Source organism: Scyliorhinus torazame, chromosome 19 (genome assembly GCF_047496885.1).
Source record: "Scyliorhinus torazame isolate Kashiwa2021f chromosome 19, sScyTor2.1, whole genome shotgun sequence".
NCBI classification, from domain to species: Eukaryota; Metazoa; Chordata; class Chondrichthyes; order Carcharhiniformes; family Scyliorhinidae; genus Scyliorhinus; species Scyliorhinus torazame.
In genome coordinates this window covers 129239865-129267517 of record NC_092725.1, presented here as the reverse complement: position 1 = coordinate 129267517, position 27653 = coordinate 129239865, and the positions used below count along the sequence as shown (strand labels likewise).

The window sequence follows — 27653 nt, the reverse complement described above, 5'->3', positions numbered from 1 at the left end:
GGATGAAGGGGTTGTCTTATGAGAGGAGTTTGGGCCTATACTCACTGGAGTTTAGAAGAATGAGAGGTGATCTTATTGAAACATATCAGATTGCGTGGGTTTGACGGGGTAGATGTTTTTTTTTCTTAATTATGTTTTATTGAAATTTTTTTCCCAAACAACAATTTTTCCCCTCTTACAAAGCAAACGCAACAATAACAATACAGAAATTTTTAACAATACACAAGTAACAAAATCCCTTTATCTTTGACCTGAACTAAACTAAACCCCCCCCCCTCCCCCCCCCTTCCCCCTGGGTTGCTGCTGCTGGTCATCTGTCTTCCCTCTAACTTTCCCCTAGGTAGTCGAGAAATGGCTGCCACCGCCTGGTGAACCCTTGAGCCGATCCTCTCAGGGCAAACTTTATCTGCTCCAGTTTAATGAACCCCGCCATATCATTTACCCAGGCCTCCAGTCCGGGGGGTTTCGCCTCCTTCCACATGAGTAGGATCCTGCGCCGGGCTACTAGGGACGCAAAGGCCACAACGTCGGCCTCTTTCGCCTCATGCACTCCCGGCTCTTCCGCAACTCCAAATAGAGCTAACCCCCAGCCTGGTTTGACCCGGGCCTTCACCACCCGCGAAATCACTCCCGTCACTCCCTTCCAATACCCTTCCAGTGCCAGACACGCCCAAAACATATGTGCGTGGTTTGCCGGGCTCCTGCCACACCTCCCACATTTGTCCTCCACTTCAAAGAACCTGCTCAATCTTGCTCCCATTATGTGTGCTCTATGTAGCACCTTAAATTGAATCAGGCTAAGCCTGGCGCATGAGGAAGAGGAATTTACCCTGCTTATGGCATCAGCCCACATACCCTCCTCTATCTCCTCCCCTAGTTCTTCTTCCCACTTTCCTTTTAGTTCGCCCACCGACTCCTCCCCCTCTTCCCTCATCTCTTGGTAAATCTCTGACACCTTGCCCTCTCCGACCCACACCCCTGAAAGCACCCTGTCCTGTATCCCCTGTGTCGGGAGCAACGGAAATTCCCTCACCTGTTGTCCAGTAAACGCCCTCACCTGCATATATCTCAAGAAATTTCCCCGGGGCAACTTATACTTTTCCTCCAATGCTCCCAAGCTCGCAAAAGTCCCATCTATAAATAAATCTCCCACCCTCCTAATTCCCAACTGGTACCAGCTCTGAAATCCTCCATCCATTCTTCCTGGGGCGAACCTATGGTTGTTCCTGATTGGGGACCCCACCAGGGCTCCCCGCACCCCTCTCTGTCACCTCCACTGTCCCCAGATATTCAATGTTGCCGCCACCACCGGGTTCGTGGTAAACCTTTTAGGTGAGATCGGTAGCAGCGCCGTCACCAGCGCCTCTAAACTCGTCCCTTTACAGGACTTTCTCTCCAGTCTTTTCCACGCCGCTCCCTCACCCTCCATCATCCATTTACGTATCATTGCCACATTGGCGGCCCAATAGTAATCGCCCAAGTTCGGTAGTGCCAATCCTCCTCTGTCCCTACTACGCTGAAGGAACCCCCTCCTTACTCTCGGAACTTTCTCTGCCCACACGAAGCTCGTGATGCTCCTGTCTATTTTATTAAAAAAGGTCTTGGTGATTAGTATAGGGAGACATTGAAATACAAATAAGAACCTCGGGAGGACCGTCATCTTAATTGCTTGCACCCTGCCCGCCAGCGATAGAGGCTGCATGTCCCACCTCTTGAAGTCCTCCTCCATTTATTCTACCAACCGTGTCAGATTAAGTCTGTGCAAGGTTCCCCAGCTCCTAGCGATCTGAATCCCCAGGTATCGGAAGTTTCTTTCCACTTTCCTTAGAGGCAAGCCTTCTATCTCTCTACTCTGGTCCCCTGGATGTATCACAAATAATTCACTCTTCCCCATGTTTAGCCTATACCCCGAGAAATCCCCGAACCCCCTCAAAATTCGCATAACCTCTATCATCCCCCCCGCTGGGTCCGACACGTATAACAATAGATCATCCGTGTATAACGAGACTCGGTGTTCTTCTCCCCCTCTAATCACCCCTCTCCATTTCCTGGAGTCTCTCAACGCCATGGCCAGAGGTTCAATTGCCAACGCGAACAACAATGGAGACAGCGGGCATCCCTGTCTTGTTCCCCTATATAGTCGGAAATACTCCGATCTATGTCGACCTGTAACTACGCTTGCCGTTGGAGCCCCATAAAGAAGTCTAACCCAGCTAATAAACCCGTTCCCAAACCCAAACCTCCTTAACACTTCCCATAAATACTCCCACTCCACCCTATCAAATGCCTTCTCTGCGTCCATTGCCGCCACTATCTCTGCCTCCCCCTCCACTGGGGGCATCATTATCACCCTTAATAGTCGTAGCACGTTAACATTCAGTTGTCTCCCTTTTACGAACCCTGTCTGGTCTTCGTGCACCACCCCCGGGACACAGTCCTCTATCCTCGATGCCAGACGGGGTAGATGTTAAGAACATGTTTCCACTCACAGGGGAATCTAGACCCAGTTTTAAAAATATGGGGGCTGCCATTTAAGATGAAAGTGAGGAGGAATTTATTTTCAGAGGATCATTACATTTGGAATTCACTTCCGCTGAGAACATTGAGTCTAGGTCATTGAATATATTCAAGGATGAGTTATACAGATTGGACAGGCAGGAAAGTGGAGGAAAGGCCACAATCCAATCAACCAAACTTCTATTGAATAAGAAAACAGGCTTGATGGGCCTACACATGCTCTTATTTCTTATGACGATATGACCCCGGTTTATATAGGATAATTACATTTCCCCCATTAGAACTATTCTGTAGTTTTTGAACCTCTTTAATTTTCTTGCAGATTTGTTCTGCTATAATCTTTCCACTGGTTGTAGCGTGGAAAATTGTGCAATGATACCATTATTAATTTTTGCCTGTAATAAAATAGATTCTGTTGCTGTAGGACACCCACTTTCCAAGCACTGTGATTCTTCCACCTCTCCACTTTTTTTGTGCCTTTCTCTTGGAGGACTGTGAGGCTGAGGAAATTACAGACACGGGGAGGGACGAGATGTGAATTTTAACATAGAATTGTTGCGTGACTGGGGTCCGATGTAGGTCAGCGAGCGCAGGAGCGAAGCATGAAACGGAGCTGGCACAAGGAAGGACACAGGCTGCAGAATTTTGGATGTCCTCAAAATTACAAACTTAAACCACATATATAATCAAATTATACAGAAAAAAAATCAAAGTCAAAGAAGGTCATCCTAGTCACCATGTCTGCCCTCCAGCATTGAAACTCGCTGAGCTTATATTATAAGCTTTGTTCATTTGACATTTTTAAAGCATGTAGATGGAATAAATACAGCTTTAAATAACAAGAGTATTGAGTGCTATAGGCTGTAGAAACATTTTATTTATGGAACAACAACAACTGTAGTTTAGAATTTATATACAATATTACTGTTACAACTTATACGTTTGCCAGATATTGCAAGGATGAGAACGGTTATAAACAAAGAACAAAGAAAAGTACAGCACAGGAACAGGCCCTTCAGCCCTCCAAGCCTGCGCCGACCATGCTGCCCGTCTAAACTAAAATCTTCTACACTTCCGGGTTCCGTATCCCTCTATTCCCATCCTATTCATGTATTTGTCAAGATGCCCCTTAAACGTCACTATTGTCCCTGCTTCCACCACCTCCCCCGGCAGCGAGTTCCAGGCACCCACTACCCTCTGTGTAAAGAAACTTGCCTCATACATCTCCTCTAAACCTTGCCCCTCGCACCTTCAACCTATTCCCCCTAGCAATTGACCCCTCTATCCTGGGAAAAATCTCTGACTATCCACTTTGTCTATGCCCCTCATAATTTTGTAGACCTCTATCAGGCCTCCTCTCAACCTCTGTCATTCCAGTGAGAACAAACCAAGTCTATTCAACCGCTCCTCATAGCTAATGTTCTCCATACGAGGCAACATCCTGGTTAACCTCTTCTGCACCCTCTCTAAAGCCTCACATCCTTCTGATAGTGTGGCGACCAGAATTGAACACTATACTCTAATTGTGGCCCAACTAAGGTTCTATACAGCTGCAACATGACTTGCCAATTTTTATACTCAATGCCCCGGCCAATGAAGGCAAGCATGCCATATCCCTTCTTGACTACCTTCTCTACCTGTGTTGGCCCTTTCAGTGACCTGTGGACCTGTACTCCTAGATCTCTCTGACTGTCAATACTCTTGAGGGTTCTACCATTCACTCTATGTTCCCTACCTGTATTAGATCAAAATGCATTCCCTCACATTTGTCCGGATTAAACTCCATCTGCCATCCCTCCGCCCAAGTCTCCAAACAACCTAAATCCTGCTGAATCCTCTGACAGTCCTCATCGTTATCCGCAATTCCACCAACCTTTGTGGCGTCTGCAAACTTACTAATCAGGTTATAATGTATGTACCAGCAAAACCTTTTTTAACAGTGTTTCCGCCATCTTATTTTTAAGATTTTTGGAAATGTATATTTTGAATCATGGAACACAGGGTGATTTCTAAATGGCAAAAAAAAGGTCCTTTTTGCAGGGGGGGGGGGGAGTTCTAATCTTCTGATTAACCTAGTTAAAATGGTTTGGCAGGCTGCACGAGCCAGGAATGGTTGAAATGTACATTTGGAATAGTTTTTTTTTTAACTTGGGAACATAAGCTTTGACATCTTCTCAGGCACATACAGGGCCCTCAGACGTTAGCTAACTTTGAATTCAAGAGGCAGGTTTTAAACTCCTCTCCAGAAAGCATTTGCGCTAATGAAATCTCATCTTAAAATAGTCCTTGAGCTGAGGCCAGTGGGGTCAGGCATATAATATTTTGGCAGGCAGATTGTTTAAACAGAGCTCTGTTTTCATAGTTTCACAACAAAAATGAAATGAGTTGTAAAACATTATGCATATTGCGAAGCACTAGCTGCTCAGAGACAACAGCACTCTTTTCCCAAATTCATTGCAGGGTCATTATGTAGATTCTGCCTTTCCTGTTTGGAACCAAATCAATAGTTTTGGTTTTTGGATACTGTTCTGAAGCTTGACATCTTTGTATCAGCCACGGCGGCACGATAGCACAGTGGTTGGCACTATTGCTTCACAGCGCCAGAGTCCCAGGTTCGATTCCCGGCTTGGGTCACTGTCTGAGCGGAGTATGCGCGTTATCCCCTAGTCTGTGTGGGTTTCCTCCGGGTGCTCCGGTTTCCTCCCACAAGTCCAGAAAGACGTGCTGTGAGGTGAATTGGACATTCTGAGTTCTCCCTCAGTGTACCCGAACAGGCGCCGGAATGTGGCGACGAGGGGCTTTTCACAATAACTCCATTGCAGTGTTAATGTAAGCCCAATGTTTTCCCCACCCACTGCTGCGGTATTCTAGAGTCCGGAGGTCACTGGCGGCTTCCATCTGCATCCCATTAGCTGCTCCTGACCCAACTTGGCCGGCATCAGTCAATCATCCTGTGGTAAATTCATGAATTCCAACCCCCTCCCCCCTCCCCCCCGCCCAATCCACCATTGAACTCACCTGTGGGGCCATGGGAGAATTCCGCCAATATTTCCGAAATTTTATTTACTCTGATTGTTTTTTAATTAGAAAGTTGGCAAGAGAAAAATGTGTTCGTGAAAACTATTGGAGGTAGGAATGGGGGCTGCCTGCTAAAGAGCTAGAAGTGGCTTGACAGTATATTGGAGCCATGATCTCATCCAGCACAACGTGGGCCATGTTTGTTTTTCCCCTTCAACCATTGTTTTCCTGATTTCAGTTAAATTGCTGTAGAAAAGGAAATTGCAAAGGGGGATCATTTCCAAATTTCCATTGCATTCCTCCTCGTGGATGAATCAGTGATGATTTGGGAGCAAGTGTCTCTCCTGGCCCAAACCTGCCTGAGGGAGATGAGTGCAATTGGAGAGAAAATAAACAGTCGTCATGTTCTGATTCAAATAAAATGCAGTGATTACTAACACTGTGATGCATGATCAATAATTATTAATACGAGGTTGTAACATAACTGAAGGCTTTAATAGACTAGAACTGTTCCCCAGCAGCTTCGGTACAGAATGAGGGCTGCTGGGACGGCACCGGTTAAGAACAAAGAACAAAGAACAAAGAACAAAGAACAAAGGTTCTTATACCCCGCCTGTCAGGGCGGAGCTACATACTACACAGCCAATGGTAAACTCCTAGGTTTAACCAATGGGCTTCCGCCTCACGGGTACTGCAATACCTGATAATACCACACACTGTTTAAAAAGAATACCAGCAGGGCAGCATGGTGGCACGGTGGTTAGCATTGCTGCCTACGGCGCTGAGGACCTGGGTTCGAATCCCGGCCCTGGGTCACTGTCCATGTGGAGTTTGCACATTCTCCCCGTGTCTGCGTGGGTTTCGCCCCCACAACCCAAAAGATGTGCAGGATAGGTGGATTGGCCACGCTAAATTGCCCCTTAATTGGAAAAAATAATTGGGTACTCTAAATTTTAAAAAAAAGAATACCAGAATAAATCAAAGTCAAGAAAAAGGCCACTAAGTTCATTATGCCTGTCCCTCTAGTATGTGACTCAGCGAGTTTAGCATCAAATTGAATCTTCATCTCCCTTAATGCCGAATGGACTACCTAGCATAAATTTCTGTCCTCTTGTTTTATCACAAAGGAAATATAGCAAGTAAATATTAGGTCAACATCTGTGAGGAGTAAAGGCGAGTGCACACCCAAAACATCCGAATCTGTCTTTTCATACAGTCAAAGTGATAGAGGTCTACAGCCCATCGTGTCTGCGCCGGTCAAAAATAACCACCTATATATTCTAATCCCATGTTCCAGCACTTGGCCCATACCCTTGTATGCCTGGGCATCACAAGTATCTATCTAAATACTTCTTTGATGTTCTGAGGGTCTCTACCTCCACCACCCTTTCAGGCAGCGAGTTCCAGACTCCCACCACCCTCTGGGTGAAAAAGGTTTTCCTCACATCCCCTCTAAACTCCTGCCCCTTACCTTAAATCCCTGCCCCCTGGTCATTGATCGCTCCACCAAGGGGAAAGGTTTCTTGCTGTCTACTCTATCTATGCCCCTCATAATTTTATACATCTCAATCATGTCCCCCCTCAGTCTCCTCTGCTCCAAGGTAAACAACCCCATTCTATCCAGTCTCTCTTCATAACTAACACTCTCCAGCCCAGGCCACATCCTGGTAAATCTCCTCTGCACCCTTTCCAGCGCTATCACATCCCTCCTATAATGTGGATTCCAGAACTGCCCACAATACTCCAGCTGTGGCCTAACCAATGTTTGATACATGATGCGGAGATGCCGGCGTCGGACTGGGGTGAGCACAGTAAGAAGTCTTACAACACCAGGTTAAAGCCCAACTGGTTTGTTTTGAATCACTAGCTTTCGGAGCACTGCTCCTTCCTCAAGTGAAACCTCATTCACCTGAGGAAGGAGTTGTGCTCCAAAAGCGAGTGATTCAAAACAAACCTGTTGGACTTTAACCTGGTGTTGCATGACTTCTTACAATGTTTTACACAGTTAAAGCATAACTTCCCTGCTCTTAAACTCTATGCCTCAGCTGATAAATGCAAATCTACCATATGTCTTCTTAACCACTGTATCCACCTGCTCTGCTACATTAATGGACCGCTGTGCATGCACATCTAGGTCCCTCTGATCCTCGGTGTTTCCTGGGGTCCTGTCGTGCATCATGTATTCCCTTGCCTTGTTTGTCCTGCCCAAGTGCATCACCTCGCACTTATCCAGATTGAATTCCATTAGCCACTGATCAGCCCATCTGACCAGCCCGTCTATACCCTCCTGTAATCGAAGGCTATCCTCCTCACTATTGACCACCCCACCAATTTTCGTATCTGCAAGCTTACTGATCAGTCCTCCTACATTCATATCTAAATCAATTATGGTTTAGCACAATGGGCAGCACAGTAACACAAGTGGCTAGCACTGTGGCTTCACAGCGCCATGGTCCGTGGTTTGATTCCTGGCTTGGGTCACTGTCTGTGAGGAGTCTACACGTTCTCCCCGTGTCTGCGTGGGTTTCCTCCGGGTGCTCCGGTTTCCTCCCACAGTCCAAAGACGTGCAAGTTAGGTGGATTGGCCATGATAAATGGGATTTATCCTAGGATTCTCTGGGAAGCTAAGGAGAAGATTGCTGAGCCTTTGGCTTTGATCTTTCAGTCATCTTTGTCTACAGGAATAGTGCCAGAAGACTGGAGGATAGCAAATGTTGTCCCCTTGTTCAAGAAGAGGAGTAGAGATAACCCTGGTAACTATAGACCAGTGAGCCTTACTTCTGTTGTGGGCAAAATCTTGGAAAGGTTTATAAGATAGGATGTATAATCATCTGGAAAGGAATAATTTGATTAGAGATAGTCAACACGGTTTTGTGAAGGGTAGGTCGTGCCTCACAAACCTTATTGAGTTCTTTGAGAAGGTGACCAAACAGGTGGATGAGGGTAAAGCAGTTGATGTGGTGTATATGGATTTCAGTAAAGCATTTGATAAGGTTCCCCACGGTAGGCTACTGCAGAAAATACAGAGGCATGGGATTCAGGGTGATTTAGCAGTTTGGATCAGAAATTGGCTAGCTGGAAGAAGACAAAGGGTGGTGGTTGATGGGAAATGTTCAGACTGGAGTCCAGTTACTAATGGTGTACCACAAGGATCTGTTTTGGGGCCACTGCTGTTTGTCATTTTTATAAATGACCTGGAGGAGGGCGTAGAAGGATGGGTGAGTAAATTTGCAGATGATACTAAAGTCGGTGGAGTTGTGGACAGTGCGGAAGGATGTTCCAAGTTACAGAGGGACATAGATAAGCTGCAGTGCTGGGCTGAGAGGTGGCAAATGGAGTTTAATGCAGAAAAGTGTGAGGTGATTCATTTTGGAAGGAATAACAGGAAGACAGAGTACTGGGCTAATGGTAAGATTCTTGGCAGTGTGGATGAGCAGAGAGATCTCGGTGTCCATGGACATAGATCCCTGAAAGTTGCCACCCAGGTTGAGAGCGTTGTTAAGAAGGCGTATGGTGTGTTAGCTTTTATTGGTAGAGGGATTGAGTTTCGGAGCCATGAGGTCATGTTGTAGCTGTACAAAACTCTGGTGCGGCCGCATTTGGAGTATTGCGTGCAATTCTGGTCGCCGCATTATAGGAAGGATGTGGAAGCATTGGAAAGGGTGCAGAGGAGATTTACCAGAATGTTGCCTGGTATGGAGGGAAGATCTTATGAGTAAAGGCTGAGGGACTTGAGGCTGTTTTCGTTAGAGAGAAGAAGGTTAAAAGGTGACTTAATTGAGGCATACAAGATAATCAGAGGATTGGATAGGGTGGACAGTGAGAGCCTTTTTCCTCAGATGGTGATGTCTAGCACGAGGGGACATAGCTTTAAATTGAGGGGAGATAGATATAAGACAGATGTCAGAGGTAGGTTCTTTACTCAGAGAGTAGTAAGGGCGTGGAATGCCCTGCCTGCAACAGTAGTGGACTCGCCAACACTAAGGGCATTCAAATGGTCATTGGATAGACATATGGACGATAAGGGAATAGTGTAGATGGGCTTTAGAGTGGTTTCACAGGTCGGCGCAACATCGAGGGCCGAAGAGCCTGTACTGCGCTGTAATGTTCTATGCTCTCTGTCACTCTAGTTTAAACCCTCTCGAACAGCACTGGCAAATGCCAGTCCTGATCCTGCTATGGAGCAACGCAGCCAGCTTGTACAGGTCGCATCTTCCAAGAATCGGTCCCAATGCCTCAGGAATCCAAATCCCTCCCTCCTTCGCCATCTCCCCAGCCAGACTTTCATTTGGTCTGTTGTCCTATTCCTGCTATCGCCAACACTGGGAGAAATCCTGAGATTATTGCCTCTCAGCTCCTGCTTTTTAATTTATTTCCTCGTTCTCCATATTCTGCTTTCAGGACCTCGTCCCTCTTCATTCCTTCATGGATGGTACCGCTATTGATCATAACCTTTGGCTGTTCAGCTCCCCCCTTCCAAATGTCCAGCAACCACTCAATGACACCCTTGACCCTGACCAAAGAGATTACGTACTGTCCTGGTGTCAAATCTGCTAGCACAGAAACATCTGTCTGTTCCCCTTACAATAGAATACCCTATCAATATTGCTCTTCCACTACCCCCCCCCCCCAACCCCACCCCCATGGTGCCACAGACCTGACTCTTGCTGCATTCCTCTGAGAAACCAACTCCCCCAGCAGTATCCAAACTGGAAATGCTGTTGGAGAGGGAGATGGACTCGGGGGGCTCCTGTACGATCAGCTTTTGCTCTGTCTGGCAGTCACCCATTCCGTTTCTGACTGTACACTCTTCACCTACAACGTGACCACCTCACTGTGTGCGCTACCCATGAAAACCTCACCCTTGCTGATGCTCCACAATGACTCCAGTCGCCGCTCCAGCTCCGAAGCGTGGGTTCCACTTCGCTGCAGCTGGGGACACCTGGTCACCCTGGACACTGGAAGTGTCCCTGACCTCCCACATTGCACAAAGAAGCATTTCACATGGCCGGTCTACCCTGCCAGAGGCTACCCTTAAATTATTCCCTTTACTTTCACTTCCTCTAATTTTGGGTATATTAAAGACAGTGGAAACACTGACCGGGCCCCAGTTATGAAGACCATCACTTGTCTTTCTTCACCAAACTCCAACTGTTGCGCTCGACTGCGGTCCAAAGGTGCACTCAGGTGCAAACAAAGGCAACACTTTGAAAGAGCCTCCTTTTAAACTCAACTCAATCTAGAATCTGGAAACTTGTTTGGCTTATTATCTAATTAAATAAGATAAAATAAAATTACTGTGGATGCTGGAATCTTAAACAAAAACACAAAATGCTGGATAATCTCAGCAGGTCTGTGAGTGTTTGTTGAGACGGAAGGGAGCTAACATTTTGAGGCTGCGTGACTCTTTGTCAAAGTTAAAATTTAGGCCTCATATGAGTGGAATGCACAAGACAGTCCTCAGTTTGCCAGAGACTTTGAGGTGAGTGCAATAAAGTCTGCCTGCCACAGTGCTGCGCTGCTCCTAGGGTGCTGTTCACCACTCTGCCGGGGAAGACCACTTCCTGCCCTGGTCTTCATGGATAGCACCGAGCTGCTGAACCCATGGACCCCCGTATCAGCGCCCCCCCCCCCCCCCCCCCCCCCCCCGTGCCACACATCGGTGTCTATGTGGACAGCACTGTGCTGTGGGACCCATGCAGCTGCCGCAACAAAGGTCCAATGTTGAACCGAGGTTGGAGTGTGAGGTGAGGGTGGGGGGGTTGGGGTGGAGGGAATGGGGGCGAATGGCCCGGCGAAGACAAAGAGGGCAATGTTGAAGGAGGGCTGTGAAAGCAGGGGGTGGTCGGGCGAGGGCTCACAAAGGGAAAGGGGGTGCGTGAAGAAGACGGCCAATGCAAACAATGGAAGGCGGAGGGAAGACCGAGGGGAGGGAAGCTTGGCCCCAACAGGCCTGCATGAAAAACCCAACAAGGGCGGGGTCAAACGGATACCGTGTCGCTTCCTGGGTAGAGTTCTGAATGCGGCATGGACACCTCGCAGGTGATGGAATCGGACAGGGACATGCTGGGCTTTGAATCGAGGAACAGATATACACTTGAGGCTTCTAGCCTTTTCTCTCTGGGGTGCTGATATTCTGCACAGTCTGTGGCAGACGGGTGGGCTGGAGGGAATGATAATAGTGTGCTGGACTGATGTTTAAATATGGAACTGGGATCTACAAACCTGTCAGGGCTGGCGGATGAATCAGTTGCCACCCAGAAGGAGAATCGGAGGGGAACATGCCTGCCCATAACGAGTGAGGTTCCGAGCGCAGGCTATGGTGCGGGATCCCACCATTCTGGCCGAGGGCCAGGTGCTGCCAGTGCCACCTGCCACCTGCAATGAGTGAACTCCGCCCATAGACACAGTGGGATTTCCCATCCCCTCCCAATGTCGGGATCTTCCAGGCCCGCCGAGGTCGGCCCATTGTATCCGCCAATGGGGATCCTGTCAAAGAGGAGCCAGAAAATCCCAGCCAAGAAGTGGGAATCTGGGATTATGAACGAGCACAGACATTACAGTCCAGGTGTCCTCCTTCAGTATTTTAAGTTGTTATAATTCAATGTTTGAACCCTTATGACCAGCCGAGAGAAATGGTTTTCATTCTGCAAGTGTGGGCTGGTTTGAAACCAAGGTATAAAAACTCAGGAGACCCAAGAAGGCAAATCCAAATGGCAATTTATTTTTAGCTAAAAGAAGAGGCCACAGCGCAGCATAGAGCACAAATGCCCCAATCGGGATTATCAGTCACACCGGTCCCAATCGGGGCCGGCTTTTAAGAGGTGATCTTATAAGCCCCGGTTGACAGACCTTCACCCATTAGCGGGGTATCTCGTATTCCACAAGCCCGACATTGAAGCCGTCCCACGCTGCCGGGAAACACGCGGGATGGGGTGCACTGCCGGTGGGATCGGAGAATGCCCCTGCCAGCGAATGGCCGGAGACTTCCGTCCAAATTTCCAGAGGTGAAAGGGCAGTAATCTCATCCACTTTATCACCAAACGTTTCCTTCCTGTATTTTAGCATTGTAATTGTGTTCACCTGGAATCTCATAATTGAAACACAAATATTTTGTACCAATAATATTGTAAAATTAACAGTTTTGAAGAATGTGAGTTCTATTCTTTCAGCTGAAAGTTAAATAAATGCCCAATATTTATCTTTGACAGATTGAACCGGAAAAATCGAATGCCTTCAACAATCGCAAGAAAACTGTTGTACTGCGAGGATATAATTCCATTAGTGCATCTGACCTTCGACTATACCAACATATTTTTTTACAATATGGTTATGAACTTGTCCTATCTCCAGAAGTTGATGGAGGTTCAAGCTACAAGGAAGGGTTCAAAGATAATGGTAAGAAAATAGTGTTCATTCTGTAGAAGTACTGTGTATGGGTCTTCAGTGGAACCAGTGTCTGTCCTGAAGCAGCTGATTTGTCTGAACTCTGCAATTCTATTTTTAACCTTTCTCTGGGAAAAACCTTCTATCCTTCTGCGAGGCTGTGCAGTTCAGAGGAGTAAAGTTCATAACCCAAGTTCATGCTGGAAATGATAAAAGCTCACGTCCAGCCAACTCCCAGGCCTCCTCCTGTGCCGTTTGATTGCAGTTTGGTCGTATTTATATGATGTAGAAATGTAACAGAAGGTCCCCAGTCTTCTCTAGTCAGAAGAAGGGAGCAGAACCCAGACTTGATACAGGGAAGGGGATCGAGAACGCGACTGGGAAAGACAAAGCTCCTATCCCGAAAGCACGGCCAGCGCAGTATGAAAAAGCTGGATTGTGTGCGATTAATAACGTTGCTGCCTGAACTGGTGCTTGCATTGGGTGAAGTGGGTGTCAGGGTGAGACTATCGCTTGTCTGTTGTTGCTCGGAGCTGAGCTATAATATTGGTAGTTCCTCAGAGAAATGAAAATGGGACGTTTGTTCGAGTGAACTTGCCCAGCTGCCATCTTGGAAGAGCCCATGAAAATTTAACATGGAAGTAACTTGTGCTGGCGGAGGACTTTAGAGCACAACTTTCAGGATTTGTGTTGGACGTTAGAAGCATAGTCAAGAAGAAAAATCTGCCCCGGAATAACCTGGACATGATCTGGACGTGTAAAGTGTAGATGAAGGGTTGAATGCTCTGCATGGTGCCAGAGTGATGCTGTACCAAGCTAACCAATAAATTATTGGGCAATTCATCCCATGATTGTACTAGGGCTTGGGGCCGCTTTGAGCCAATGTTCCAGGCTCCATATAAATGCAAGTAGTTGTTGCTCATGAGTGCTAAGTAAACATACTTAAAGCCACTCTTTTGTTGGCAGACTTCCTAAGGCCTGACAATTCGTCCTCACTTTCTCGCATAGCCCATGAGCGTGGGTCACTGGATTTATTTAATTAACCGCTTGTATTCAGACTTTTGGTTGTGCTGCCCTCGTAGGGAAGGGCTCCATAAAGGGCAGCCTTTCTTAACGAAACTTTACACAAGACAGTACTTTGTGAGTGGTGGTCTTCTGCTCCCCACCCTTTTGACAATTTGACCAAGAGTTATTAAAATACGGACTACATTACCACTAAATTCAAGAGAAAATTCGATAAATACTTGGACCCCAACCTGAAAATCATAGATTATCATAGAATTTACAGTGCAGAAGGAGGCCATTCGGCCCATCAAGTCTGCACCGGCTCTTTGAAAGAGCACCCTACCTAAGTCCCTCCACCCTATCCCCATAACCCAGTAACCCCACCCAACACTAAGGGCAATTTTGGACACTAAGGGCAATTTAGCATGGCCAATTCACCTAACCTGCACATCTTTGGACTGTGGGAGGAAACCGGAGCCCCCGGAGGAAACCCACGCACACACAGGGAGAACATGCAGACTCCACACAGACAGTGACCCAAGCTGGGAATCGAACCTGGGACCCTGGAGCTGTGAAGCACTTGTGCTAACCACCATGCTACCGTGCTGCCCCCAAATGAAAAATATTAAAAGGGTCGGCAAAAAGCAGGGGAAAATGAAGTAGTTAGGAACAGTGTGGCGTTAAGTTTGGTGAGGGGCACTGTGGATTGAATGGCCTGCTTCTACGCTGAAGATTCTGTTGTGCTATGCAGCTGCAAGTTGGGTATGGCTATGCTGTTGCGTTTTAGAGAATAATGTAGCTCTAGTTTATTACATCCCCTCATCTCAACGTTTATGTTGGCACAAGGAACCTTTTTTTTCCACATAAATATACTGCGTGTGCATTCTTTGCTGTAGTTACAACTCTCCCAAAGGCCACAAGTTTCTTTCGGCCCCCCACCCTTATCCAGGATGTTGCTCAGAAATGTTTACTGGCTGCTCGCCAGGCTTCAGAACCAGCAGTTGCAGCAGCATTTCTTTTGAAAAACTATAAATACTGAAGTATCCGCAGCTTAAAATTTTTGTTTCGCTATCTTTCAAAGCAAGCGAGCACTTACGTATAAATACTATGCGCCAAAGATAAAAGCAAGTGTAGGAAAAGAAGCAGACAGCCTGACTACAGAACGCCAGTGCAATTATAGGACTATAAACCGTGTTCCAGATGATTATTTTCTTTCTTATTTACAGCAATGGGGCAGTGGAAAAACTATAAACTAAAACCGAATTAAACGTTCCTCAGCAATCAAAGTCGGTCGAAATGATCATGAAGGCATTGACGTGGGCACCTGGAGTTTTGGGAAGGCATTTTTGCATGTAGGAAGAATACATCCCACCTCTGCCCTTTTTAACCCCTCAGACAGAGTTTTGGAAGTTGTTGGACCGAGGTAAACAGCCATGCATAAGCAGCAGTTTAGAGCGCAAAGAAGTTTATTGCTAGTTACAATCAAATACCACCACTTCCCAGAGGGTCTCGTTCCCCGACCTGCACCCATGCTGGAGGGGGGAAAGCCCCACCACGTTACCGGGGAAGTTCATATTTCTTGGAAAGCAGACGTTAGCACTGTTGCTTCACAGCACCAGGGTCCCAGGTTCGATTCCCGCTTGGGTCACTGCCTGTGTGGAGTCTGCACCTTCTCCCCGTGTCTGGGTGGGTTTCCTCCGGGTGCTCCGGTTTCCTCCCACAAGTCCCGAAAGACGTGCTTGTTAGGTAATTTGGACATTCTGAATTCTCCCTCCGTGTACCCGAACAGGCGCCGAAGTGTGACGGCGAGGGGCTTTTCACAGTAACTTCATTGCAGGGTTAATGTAAGCCTACTTGTGAAAATAAAGATAATTTTGTTAAAAAGGCACAGGAAACCTGTTCCATGGCCTCTACAGGGGGGTAATAACCCCGCCCCACCCCCCCCACCCCCTTCCCCCAAATCCAGAGACGTGCCCATGTCTGTGTAAACCTGTCCTGGACCTCTGGTGCGTTTAGATCGTGACAACCGCTGAGGTGGAGTCGGCGCCGCTGGCGCGGAGACCAGTGGCGGCACAGGTGTCTCCGACGGGGTCAGCGTGTCCATCTCGGTTTCTGACTCAGAGCTGAGTGAATCCTCGCCCAACATCTCGGCATCCTCAGTTGGGGGCTTTTATCTGCAGCCACAGCCAAGACCGGGGCCAGTGGTGATGGCAATATGGGGCATTAGGGCCAGCGGCGAGCCTGGCAGAGCTGGGACTGAGGAGGGAGGGGTGGGGGGGGGGGGGGGGGGTGCTGTTTGGCGGGGACATGGCGATTGGATTCCTGTCCTTGTGCCAAGATGATGTCTGGGACCCAAACAGCCCCCTCGCCGAAGTTTCGGACGTGCACGGTGTCGCCGGGGAGAACGTGAAGACCAACGGATGGCGATGACGTCGATCTCGTACTGGTCCTGGCTCCTGCTGACCCTCCCGCTTAGATTGGGGATGACCAAGCTCAGTCGGGTGCGGAGTTGACAGCCCATCAACCAGCTCCGCTGGTACGATGCTGGTGGAATACGGTGTAGTGCGATTTTAAACAGAAGTGCCGGGTGGATGACCCAGCCGCAGCTTCTTCATGCCCAGCTTAAATGTTTGGACCGCTCTTTTGGCCCGTCCGTTTGAAGCCGGGTGGTCAGCAGCTTCTCTCGTGTCAAATCCCATTGGCGGAGACGAACGGCGCAAATTCCGTGCTTGTGAGCGCTGTGCTGTTGTCAGACACCAGTACATCGGGGGTTCCGTGCGTACTGAAAATCTGGAGTAGTTTTTCCATGGTAGCCCGGGCATTTGTCGCTTGAGTCTGCACCACTTTCAGCTACTTAGACGGAGCTTCTACCAGGAGGAGGAACCTTGCCCCTGGAAAGGGCCCGCTAAGTCGACATAAACCTGGGCCCCAGGCTTTCTGGGCCGTTCCCAAGGGTGGAGCGGGGCTATCGTGTGTAATCATTGGTGTGCCTGACATTGCGGGCATCACTGGGCTACTCGTTCAATGTCCGTGTCGATGCCGGAGGGCATCAGACGTAGCTCCGGAGCATCTTCATTTTAGAGACCCCCGGGTGTCCGTTATGGAGGTCCAGTAAGAGTTCTGCATGTCCGTGCTCAGGGACCACTACCCGTGTGCCCCATAAGAGCACGGCGTCTTTGATGCTCACTTCTTGCATCTTCCCCGTGTGGCAGAGCCCGGTGTTGGGCCCCGTACTGCAGCACATGCCTGACACGTGAGAGCTGTGGGTCGGTCTGGGTCCAATCACGGATGCGAGATGCCGTGACCGGTAGTGAGTCCATGAACTGGAGGGTAGCTATTACCTCTTCAGCCATGGCGGGAGTAGGTAGCTTAGTGGGCAGCGGTAGACAGCACAAAGCGCCGCGTGGGGTAGTGGGCCCCAGAGCGGTGTTCTAATACATAGCTGGTTGCAAAAGCAGCCAGTGCTGATTGGTGGCCATATTCACTGGGACGCTGCTGCCTGCAATGGCAAGAACCCCCCACCCCCGTATAGGTTGCTCGCCTTGCGTTGGTATCCTGGAGAGTGAGCCAGACGAATCCCGGATTGTATGCGGTTGAAGATGTGGCGACAAAGGACAGAAACGGCAGCCCCTGTATTGAGTTCCATCTGGGCCGTTCACCTGGAGCAAGATTTGGATGGGTGTGATTCTTGGTGCCATCACACAGTATAGTTGTTGGTACTGGTCGACATCATCCTCCACGGAGTAGGCCCTGTCGCGAGTGAGGAGGTCACTCCTGGTGTTGTGCCGGGTGGGTGGCTCCTCGCAGGGCCGTCTGTGCCCCAGGCCATGCATCCTGCTGCTACTGCCAGTCCTGCTGGTCAGGGGAAAAGGTTTGGCGGTGTTACCGGGGTGTGTTCCAGCCTCTCACCTCTTGCCTGTAGGTGTTCCAATGCTGGGGAACGGGTTCTTGGGTCCTAGGCTGTGAGTAGGGCCTGTTTTGGCACCCCAAACTGAGCACCGCCAACCTCTGGAGCTCTTGGACTCCCTGTTTGGTGCTTTCCCTGGATACCGCAATTCCCACGACTCTTTGGAGGTCTGAACGAGCTTCGGCTAGTTGTTTTTTTGCGTGGCCACATCGCGGATCCCACATTCTAATTGCGTAATGCTTTCCCCATGGTTGGACAGAACTCACTGGTCTCAACTAATTTTCCGAGGGCAGCTAGAATTTTGCTGATGCCTACGCTTTGGGCCTCTGTGGCCATGTGTAACCGGAAGCGATGTTCTGTCAGTGGCAGCTTTGGGTCGAAATGTTCCCCTACCAAGGCTACCAGGGAGGCAAACAAGCAGGTGGCTGGAGGGTCCGGATGAGTTGAGCTTTTTATATTGCTGTACATGGAGCCCCCCACCACAAGCTGTCAGCAAGGCAACAGTTTGGCACCCTTCGCCAATAATCACGTTACTGCAGAATAGAACTGCATCCTCTCTATGTACTGGTCCCAGTCATCCAGACCTGCATTAAATGGCTCTAACATCCCAATATGCGGCATGGTGATGGCTTCCAGCGGGGCTGACGAGACCTAGATGAGGTAGGTCGGGCACGTAGCAACCGGTGCCGATGGGAGCTCCACTGAATCCTCGTCGCCTATATTTGATCCGGGGTAAGCAGCCACTCAGAAGCATAGAGCATAAAGAGGCTTATTGCTAGTTACAGTCAAATAACACCACCCCCTGGACTATCACCTTCCCCAGCCTGCGCCTGGGTTGGGGCTTTTATACTAGAGGGGCTACACCTGTTAAGGGGAAGCCCCACCCCATTACCGGGGAAGTTCATATTCCCCGGAGGGCACGGGAACCTGATGGTTCCTATCCTGTGGCCTCCGCTGGGGTTATAACAGGTGAAATTTCTTCTGCTGATTTTTTTTTTAAGTACTGTTTATTATAAGGAGTGATAAAAGAGAAATCGCATTTGGTACTCAAGCTGACTTTATCAGTAAAATTATCAGCAGGAAGGATTTCATTCCAAAAGTAAATGGAATGCCGTAAAAATATAAGAAGGAAGGACAGAGGTAGCAGTAAGCAATTTTAGCCTTTTAGCCTTTCCTTATTTATTTTGCTGTTTTAGATTTTACATTTTTGATTTTTAAATTTTCAACTATATTGAGCATAACCACTATTTCCTGAGGATGCTTTAACCTCCCAGCTTCAGGTTTCCCTGGAGTCTACCTCCTTGGTTCGTATCCTCATTATTTTACTTTATCCAAAAATTGGAATTTGTGAGGAATTTAGTCCAGGACATCTGCACTCCATATGTTTCCGATGGTTACATTGGAAGCTGATTAGAGATTCATTACTTGCCCTTTCTAAGATTAAGAAATATATATTCCCTTTCAGTGGAAAGCAGATTGAAAAGTGTGCAGGTGTGCAAGAGTACCCGTGAGCAGATCGGGACAGAAACTTGTTTATGTGTTCTTTTGTTAAGATCCAAGTCAACAAAAGGGAGGAAATCGGGGTGTAGTATTATTCTTGTCTGCTATTTAAGTTAAATCTGGTTACTTAAATAGAGTTCTGAGTCATAAGGAATGACTAACTCCTACCCGCAGATACATGTGCATTGTGAGAGGGTGGGTTCCTGAATTTGAAGCTACAGTCCCAAAGTAAACCTACACTGTAACATTAACAGCATTCAAAAGGCATCTTGACAAATACATGGATAGGATGGCTATAGAGGGATATGGCACAAGGTATCGCTGAGGGATTTGACCAGGTTTTGCATCATGGCTGGTACAGGCTTGGAGGGCCGAAGGGCCTGTTCCTGTGCTGTACTGTTCTTTGTTTTTTGTAAATATTTACCCACTAAAGGATGAATCACCATTACCATAGTGATGATATTTCATCAACACTATTCAAAATTGAACAACTTGTAACATTCTACATATTCTCAAAACTAATTTACTTTGCAAGGTTACTACATATAGTACAATTCACATTGTTCCCCGAGGCTGCCACGTTGTTCATTTAACCACCCATCTTGGCCCCCTCATGATGTTTGACTTGTCTCAATTAAATACATTTAACAATTAAGATTCAAAATCCTTTTTATAACGATTCTCTAAGTCTTTCCTCTCAAATGATGGAGAAGTGATTTTGTTGCTTCTAGACTCTTGTGATAATTAAAGTCCGTTTTGGTTCCACGCCGTTGGTTAGAAGATGGCGTTGTTGATTTATTTTCGGAAACCTTCTCTCAAGAACAATATTGCAGACGTCTGATAGTCCCTCTGGCTTTTGAACACCAGCTTGTAGACTCGAAGAAATTCTTGGTCATGCTGCTTTCAACCTTCTGGATTCAGCATTCACCTATTGTTTTCCTTTAGAGTCAGACTGCGCGCCACTTGCCGCAAGTTTTAACATTTGGGGCGCAATTTAACGGCCTCGTTGCGCCTCGTGAGAATCAGTGCGAGCCGGTTCAATTGTGGGAGCGGTCTAAATCGCGAAGCGTGCCAAGCGGTTTGCGATCGAACCGGCTAGCGCCCGTTGCCGAATTCCAGAACTCGCCTAGGTGTGGCAAAAATCTCGCCCTGTGTTTATATTCTGACAAAAAAAATCCTTGATATTATTTCTTTAATTATCTCTCACCATTTTCTGCGTGTTTTCTGTTTCTTGACTTGCCATTTTGCACAGGCGTTGTCCATTTTTTTCCTGAGCGAAAGCCACAGCTTCTTTGTTTTGGAGTTTCATTTTCCACACCAGAATTTTAACGGCTCCCTAATTCCACTGCGGCGGCATTTGCTGGAAACAAGTAATTTTGCTTCAAAGCATTGTCCTTCTCCGGTTGTTCAGGAGCTTGGAGCTCTGATAGGAACATCAGAACATAGGACTTAGGGACAGGAATAGGCCATATGACCCTGCAAACCTGCTCTTCCATTCATGGCCAATCTGATTGTGATCTGAATTGCACTTTCTCGTGTAAGGGTCCTTCCTGTTTAATGCCTTTGTTCTCATTTAGTTTATTATTTTTGGTCCGTGGATCCATACTCGGAATGTGTCTTAAAGTAAAAGAGTGCTTACCAGGACAGTGTGTTCCGAGGATTTGCATGTTGGAAAGGAGAAACCAGACCCGTTGGCGCGAATGGTTCTTAGGGACCGGTTTGGGAGAAGTTGGTTCCAGTGGCTACCAGTGGGCTGGCCAGGGACAATGTTTTGCCTGACAACAGTCAGAAATTGGTTCCTGCCAGGTGTTTTTTTTTCGAAGGAAAAGGAGCTGTGTTTTCTCCCTCTCTCTGCTGTCAGTTTCCTGCTGTCTCTGTAAGTCTGCAGTGAAGATCATGACAAACTGAAGGAAAAGAAAGTGAAGGGCTAATCTTGGGAAAGAAACTAACTGGAAGACATCCACCTGAATCAAAAATTCTTATCCTTCTTAAAAAAAAATTTAGACTACCCAATTATTTTTTTTCCAATTAAGTGGCAATTTAGCGTGGCCAATCCACCTACGCTGCATATAGAATCATAGAATTTACAGTGCAGAAGGAGGCCCTTCGGCCCATCGAGTCTTGGAAAGAGCACCCTACCCAAGCCCACACCTCCACCCTATCCCCATAACCCAGTAACCTGACCCAACACTAAGGGCAATTTTGGACACTAAGGGCAATTTAGCATGGCCAATCCACCCAACCTGCACATCTTTGGACTGTGGGAGGAAACCGGAGCACCCGGAGGAAACCCACGCACACACGGAGAGAACGTGCAGACTCCGCGCAGACAGTGACCCAAGCCGGGAATCGAACCTGGGACCCTGGAGCTGTGAAGCAGTTGTGCTAACCACTACGCTACCGTGCTGCCATCTGTGGGTTGTGGGGGTGAAACCCACGCAGACATGGGGAAAATGTGCAAACTCCACACGGACAACGACCCAGGGCCGGAATTCGAACCCGTGTCCTCAGCGCCATGAGGCAGTAGTGCTAACCACTGCACCATATGCCGCCCTTTTACGCTTTTATGTTGTTACTATTTATCTTCCCTTTCCGTCATCCTTTCCCTTTTGTGCTGTTTGTCTGTGTGTAGAGGGTTAGAAAAGTATGGGGGGGGGGGGGGGGCGGGGAGGGGGGGGGGGGGAGGAGAGGGGGGGGGAGGGGGGGTTGGGAATCAGATAGTGATAGCCAGTTGTATTTTTTGCTTATTTAATTATAATTACTGTTAATAATAAAAGGTTACTTGTATTTAAAGTTTACAAACCTGCGATTGTGCTCGATTTAACTCAACCAAAGCTCCGGGTGTTAATGTAAAATCTAATTCCACCTGTGGTGTGACTCTGGGTCTAGTGGGGCTGGAATTGACCGCACCCTGGCCCAGGGGGTCGTAACACCTGTCTGCTCCCCCATAACCCTTGACTCCCTTCTTGATCAAAAATCTATCTAACTCAGTCATGTATACATTCAATGACCCAGCCTCCACTGCTTCCTGGGGTAAATAATTCACATACTAATTACCCGTCTGAAATAATCAAGTTCTCCTCGTTCCCATTCTAAAGGAAATTCTTGCTCTTAAACTGTGTCCTCCTCGTTCTGGTCTCTCCCATAAGAGGAAAAATCCTCCCGATATCTGCCCTATCTAGTAACCTCAGGATCTTGTATGTATCAATAAGATCACCTCTCATTCTTCTAAACTCCAAAGGGTATCGAATCAATCAATGTTTCTTCATCACATAACCCCTTAATAGACACCAATATTCCATTTGCTTTCCTAATCACTTGCTAACTTTCTGTGATTTGTGTACCACTGCCCCCAGTTTCCTATTTACTAGGCCACTGGGTTCTACAACCTCTATCCATTTAACTAGTGTACTTCATTTCTATCCTTCCTGCCAAAGTGGACAAGTTCACATTTGCCCACCTTATACTCCATTTTCCAAATCTTTGCAGACTTACTTTCCTACATATCTTGGTGTCATCAGAAAATTTACCTACCATACATTTGGTTCCTTCACCAAAGTCATTGATGTAGATTGTAAATAGTAGAGGCCCCAGTGGTGATCTCTGTGGTACTCTGAGATACAGCTTGGCAACCTGAAAATTACCTATTTTATCCCTGTCAGCTAACCAATTCTTTATCCATGTCAATATGTTGCCGCCTACACCATGTTCTGTAATCATGTGTTTTGATGTGGCACCTTATCAAATACTTTTTGGAAATTCAAGTACACCACACCAACAGGCTCCCTTTATCTGCCTTGTTTATTACTTCCTCAAATAACTCTAACAAATAAGTTACGTTTCTATTGCACAAAACCATGTTGTTGCTGCCTAATCATATTATTACTTTCTAAGTATCCTGCTATGACCTCCTTAATAAAGGATTGTAGCAATTTCCCTATGACAGGTGTTAGGTTAACTAACACTTTCTGCCTCCCCCCTTTCTTGAGTAAAGGTGTTACATTAACCATTTTCCAACACACTGGGACCCTAACAGAATCTAAAGGACTTCAAAAATTTATAACCAATGTATCTACTGTCTCTGCAGTTACTCTTTTTAAGGCTCAAGGATGCAGGGAATCTGATCCTGGGGACTTGTCAGCCTTGAGGTCTAATGGTTTTTCCAACACTTTCCTTGCTGATTACTTTAAGTTCCCACCTTCTGTTCACCTCTTGATTTTCAAGTATCTTTGGGACGTTTTCCAGGTCTTCTGTAGTGAACACAGAGACAAAGTACTTGTTCAACCCCTCTTGTTTTCCATTACCAATTCCACAGACTCGCTCTCCAAAAGGACCAACAGTAGATTTAGTTACTTTTTCCCTACTCCTATACTGTAGACACTTTTACGATCTGGTTTTCTATTACTAGCCAATTTTTGCTCATTCTCTATTTTCTTCCTTTAAACAGTTCTTTTAGTCATTTTTTGCAGGTTCCTAAACTCTGACCAATATTCTGACCTGTCACTAATCTTTGCAGTTTTATACGCTGTTTCTTTAAATTTGCTACTATCATTAACTTCCTTACATAGCTATAGATAATGCAACCTCCTCAAAGAGTCTTTCTCACTGGGATAAATGTTGTTATGTTGTGTTTTGACACCTGGGCCTCAGGATATGTAGGCAAGTTCCAAGCAGACCGATTTGGTTTATTTGCATTTGGCTTTAACTCTTTTCTGACAATCGGAGGTTTCAAGGGCTTTTTACTGTCAGAAGTCCGAGTTTCTGATTCACTGGACACATCTTTAGTGAAAACAGTACATTCTACAGCAGGATTACAAATAATCCCTCATTCTTTGAGTGCATTGTTAATTTTAGTAGATTTGCCTCCTATTTCATGTGTGGTGTCATGTGAGAGTGCCTTTAAGAAATGGGTGTTTACCACTGCAGTGATGTCAGAGAGTGGGTGGAGCTGGGCTGTCTGCCAGCTTTTAAACTTTCATTTTAGGCTTTTGCTGCAGGATGTGTTTTAGTTTTGTTTTCAGAGCTGGATAGCTGCAGTCACAGTCACAGAAAGTGTATAAGTTTCTCTCTGTAATCTAAAGACTGTAAATCGATCCTGGTGATTTAAAACTAATAACAGCAGTGACTTTAACCTGATGTGCTTCTGGTAAAAGGTGTTTTAAGTCTTATGGATGTTAAAAGGAAAGCTTAAAGGATTACTTAGTGTTGTATTCTTTGGAGGTTGTGTTTGAATTAATGGTTGCTAAGATGTTCACTGTATGTTTTCAAAAGGTTAACTTGAGTTCAAAGAATGAACATTATTTTGCTTTAAAACATACTTTTCCATTTCTGCTGTACCACACCAGTAGAGTGGGCCGTGTGCTCCTCTTACCACAATCTATTAAAAGTTGTGGGTCAGGTGAACTCCATGATGCACTTTGGGGCTCTCTAAACCCTGGCCCATAACAGTGGCGACACCTTATCCCCTGTAAGCTCATTCCCTAACATGAAATCAATATGATTAAGAGGCAATTTTGACATCAATCCTACAATAACAGACCTAATGACTAAAGGGTGCAGAGGAGATTTACCAGAATGTTGCCTGGTATGTAGGGAAGATCTTATGAGGAAAGGCTGAGGGACTTGGGGCTGTTTTTGTTAGAGAGAAGGTTAAGAGGTGACTTAATTGAGGCATACAAGATGATCAGAGGATTGGATAAGGTGGACAGTGAGAGCCTTTTTCCTCGGATGGTGATGTCTAGCACGAGGGGACATACCTTTAAATTGAGGGGAGATAGATATAAGACAAATGTCAGAGGTAGGTTCTTTACTCAGAGAGTAGTCAGGGCGTGGAATGCCCTGCCTGCAACAGTAGTGGACTCGCCAACACTAAGGGCATTCAAATGGTCATTGGATAGACATATGGACGATAAGGGAATAGTGTAGATGGGCTTTAGAGTGGTTTCACAGGTCTGCGCAACATCGAGGACTGAAGGGCCTGTACTGCGCTGTAATGTTCTACGTTCTATGTTCTACAGTTTAAATTTCCGCTACACGAAGAAATAGATACACATTTCTATCAACACCCTGTGTCAAAACATTTCTTTGTAATGAACTCTCTGGAGAAAAATTGCATCTTTTGATGGCATCAAGCTTTGAGCCAAATGTGTGTTCCTGAGGATAATAAGCCTTTTGGGTACTTTATCAGGCAAAAATTGAATTACTTCACCCTCAAATATAAAACCCCTATAATCTCTTATTCCATATTTACACCCACCCTAAATATATTAGAAGAATTGATTTTTCACCAGCTTTACATACTGGTACAGAGTTCTCTATAGAAACACCAGACGCGCTCTGAAAAGCTATTTGTTTTGGCCTCAACTTCCAACAGTCTGCTTTTACATGTCCTGTCTTGTGACAATAAAAATATGTTGGTTCCCTTGAATCATTTTTATCTTTTATGACCCTTTTACTACTTGAGGAGCATCTGTCTTTTCATTTCTACCATCACCCGCTTGGTCATTAGTATCCTGTTCATTAACCACCCGCTTATCTCTCCAGCTTCTGTGTAGGTTTGCAAACAATGGCTTGCTACCATTCAGAAGTCCATGGGACAGGTCGTAGCTATCAGCTAAAACAGTTGCCTCCCTTATATAAGGAACTTTACAACCTTCTAGGTGGGACTTGATTCCGACAGTAATATTGTTTCTGAATTCTTCCACGAACAAACTCTCTCTAAAAAATCTTCAAGGTCTTCAAATATCAGCTCCAATGTCATCGATTTTTACCATTGGCTAAACACTATTTCTTTATCTCTAATCAATTTCACTAAGGTCTGAATTTTGTCTCTTCCTCAGGCTTCAAAATTGTTGTCTCTAAGTTTCTGAAACCAGCTCACATGTATTAAGCAGATTGGCCTTAACTGTGACATAATCTACTTGCCATTCATCCAAAAGGGTTGAATAAGCCTTCAATTCTTCCCCTAGCAAAATTGGTTGTAATAATTTTTTTTTAGCCATTTAAGTGTGTAGAAATGTCCTCAAATGAGACAAAATACATTTCAATTCCTTCTTCACTGAATTTAGGCATTAAGTGAATATTCCTTGTCAAAACATCATCAAATTTGCTTACTACTGCCTCACCATCATTGAAGCTCTTCCCTGACCAGTTCAAATTTTCTCTTTGAAATTCTAATTCAAGTTTTCACATTTTCTTTTCTACTTTTCTTTGTCTCTCTTGAGTTTATAATGAGGCTACTGGGCAACTGTATCAACAAAAGCAGACTGAACAGATGGCTTCATAATGAATGCTTGGCTGAACTCCAACAACAGCCACCCCATTCAGCAAGCAATGTTAATACAGCTGCAGAGTGGAGAGAAAGTTTTGTATGATTGACATCTTTATTACCTTGAAATAACCTGTTGTTTCACTGCCGATGTGTTTCTTTACACAAGATTAAAAGGGCTGAGGTTGATGGAGGCTTCTGACATTGATACTTTTCACGGCTGTGATTGATTAACAGTGTTATGAGAAGGTGCAAGGGTCAATATATTTCAATGGGAATGTCTACAACTCCTGCGCGAGGTTGTGAACCATGCCTTCTAATAGAAGGGACCTGACTCCACAATAATTTAAATATACCACAGCGAGGTGAATTTGAACTGCCCAACCCCATAATGGAGCTGGCAAAGGCAGTAGCGCTGAGTCCCGGCTGCCTATCTGCGCTGGCTAATATTTCGGGAAATGGGAATGGGGAAGGAACCATGGAATCAGGAGCCATCAATTATTTTTAAATGCTTCCTGACTTGGCAAACATCTGGTCTGTGCCGCTGCTTAAAACCAGGATCCTCTAGGCCTCTGTAAGCTGCCCTGCCACTTTTAATGATTTGTGCACAAATGCCCCCAGGCTTCAATTCCTCCCCGCTCCTTGAGAATCCTACCCCTTATTTTTTATTGTCTCTCCGTATTCTTCCAACCAGAATGCATCACTTAATACCTCTCTGCATTAAATTTCATCTGCCCTGCGTCTGCCCGTTTCTCTAGCCAGTCTAAATCATCTTGAAGTTTATCACTATTCTCTTCACAGTTCCCAATAGTTTTATATGATCTACACATTTTGGAATTGTGTTCTGCACACCCAAGTCAATGTATATCTAGGAAAGCAGTGGTTCTAGTACTGACCTAGAAATAGTGGATGCATTGGTGGTCATCTTCGAAGCTTCTATAGACTCTGGAACAGTTTCTATAGATTGGAGGGTAGCTAATATAACCACACTATTTAAAAAGAGAGATAGAGCAAAAACTGAATTATAGACCAGTATGTCTGTGGTCGGTAGTG

General features: G+C 46.2%; 1 protein-coding gene across 1 annotated transcript in view; it reads left to right on the top strand.

Annotated features, from left to right (window-relative positions):
- cped1 (cadherin-like and PC-esterase domain containing 1) overlaps positions 1-27653 on the top strand; it is a 345650-nt gene that overhangs the window by 19363 nt on the left and 298634 nt on the right. The window contains exon 2 of the mRNA XM_072485221.1: positions 12747-12933. Within this exon, the coding sequence (XP_072341322.1) occupies positions 12747-12933 (187 nt within the window). The remainder of the gene's footprint in view (positions 1-12746; positions 12934-27653) is intronic.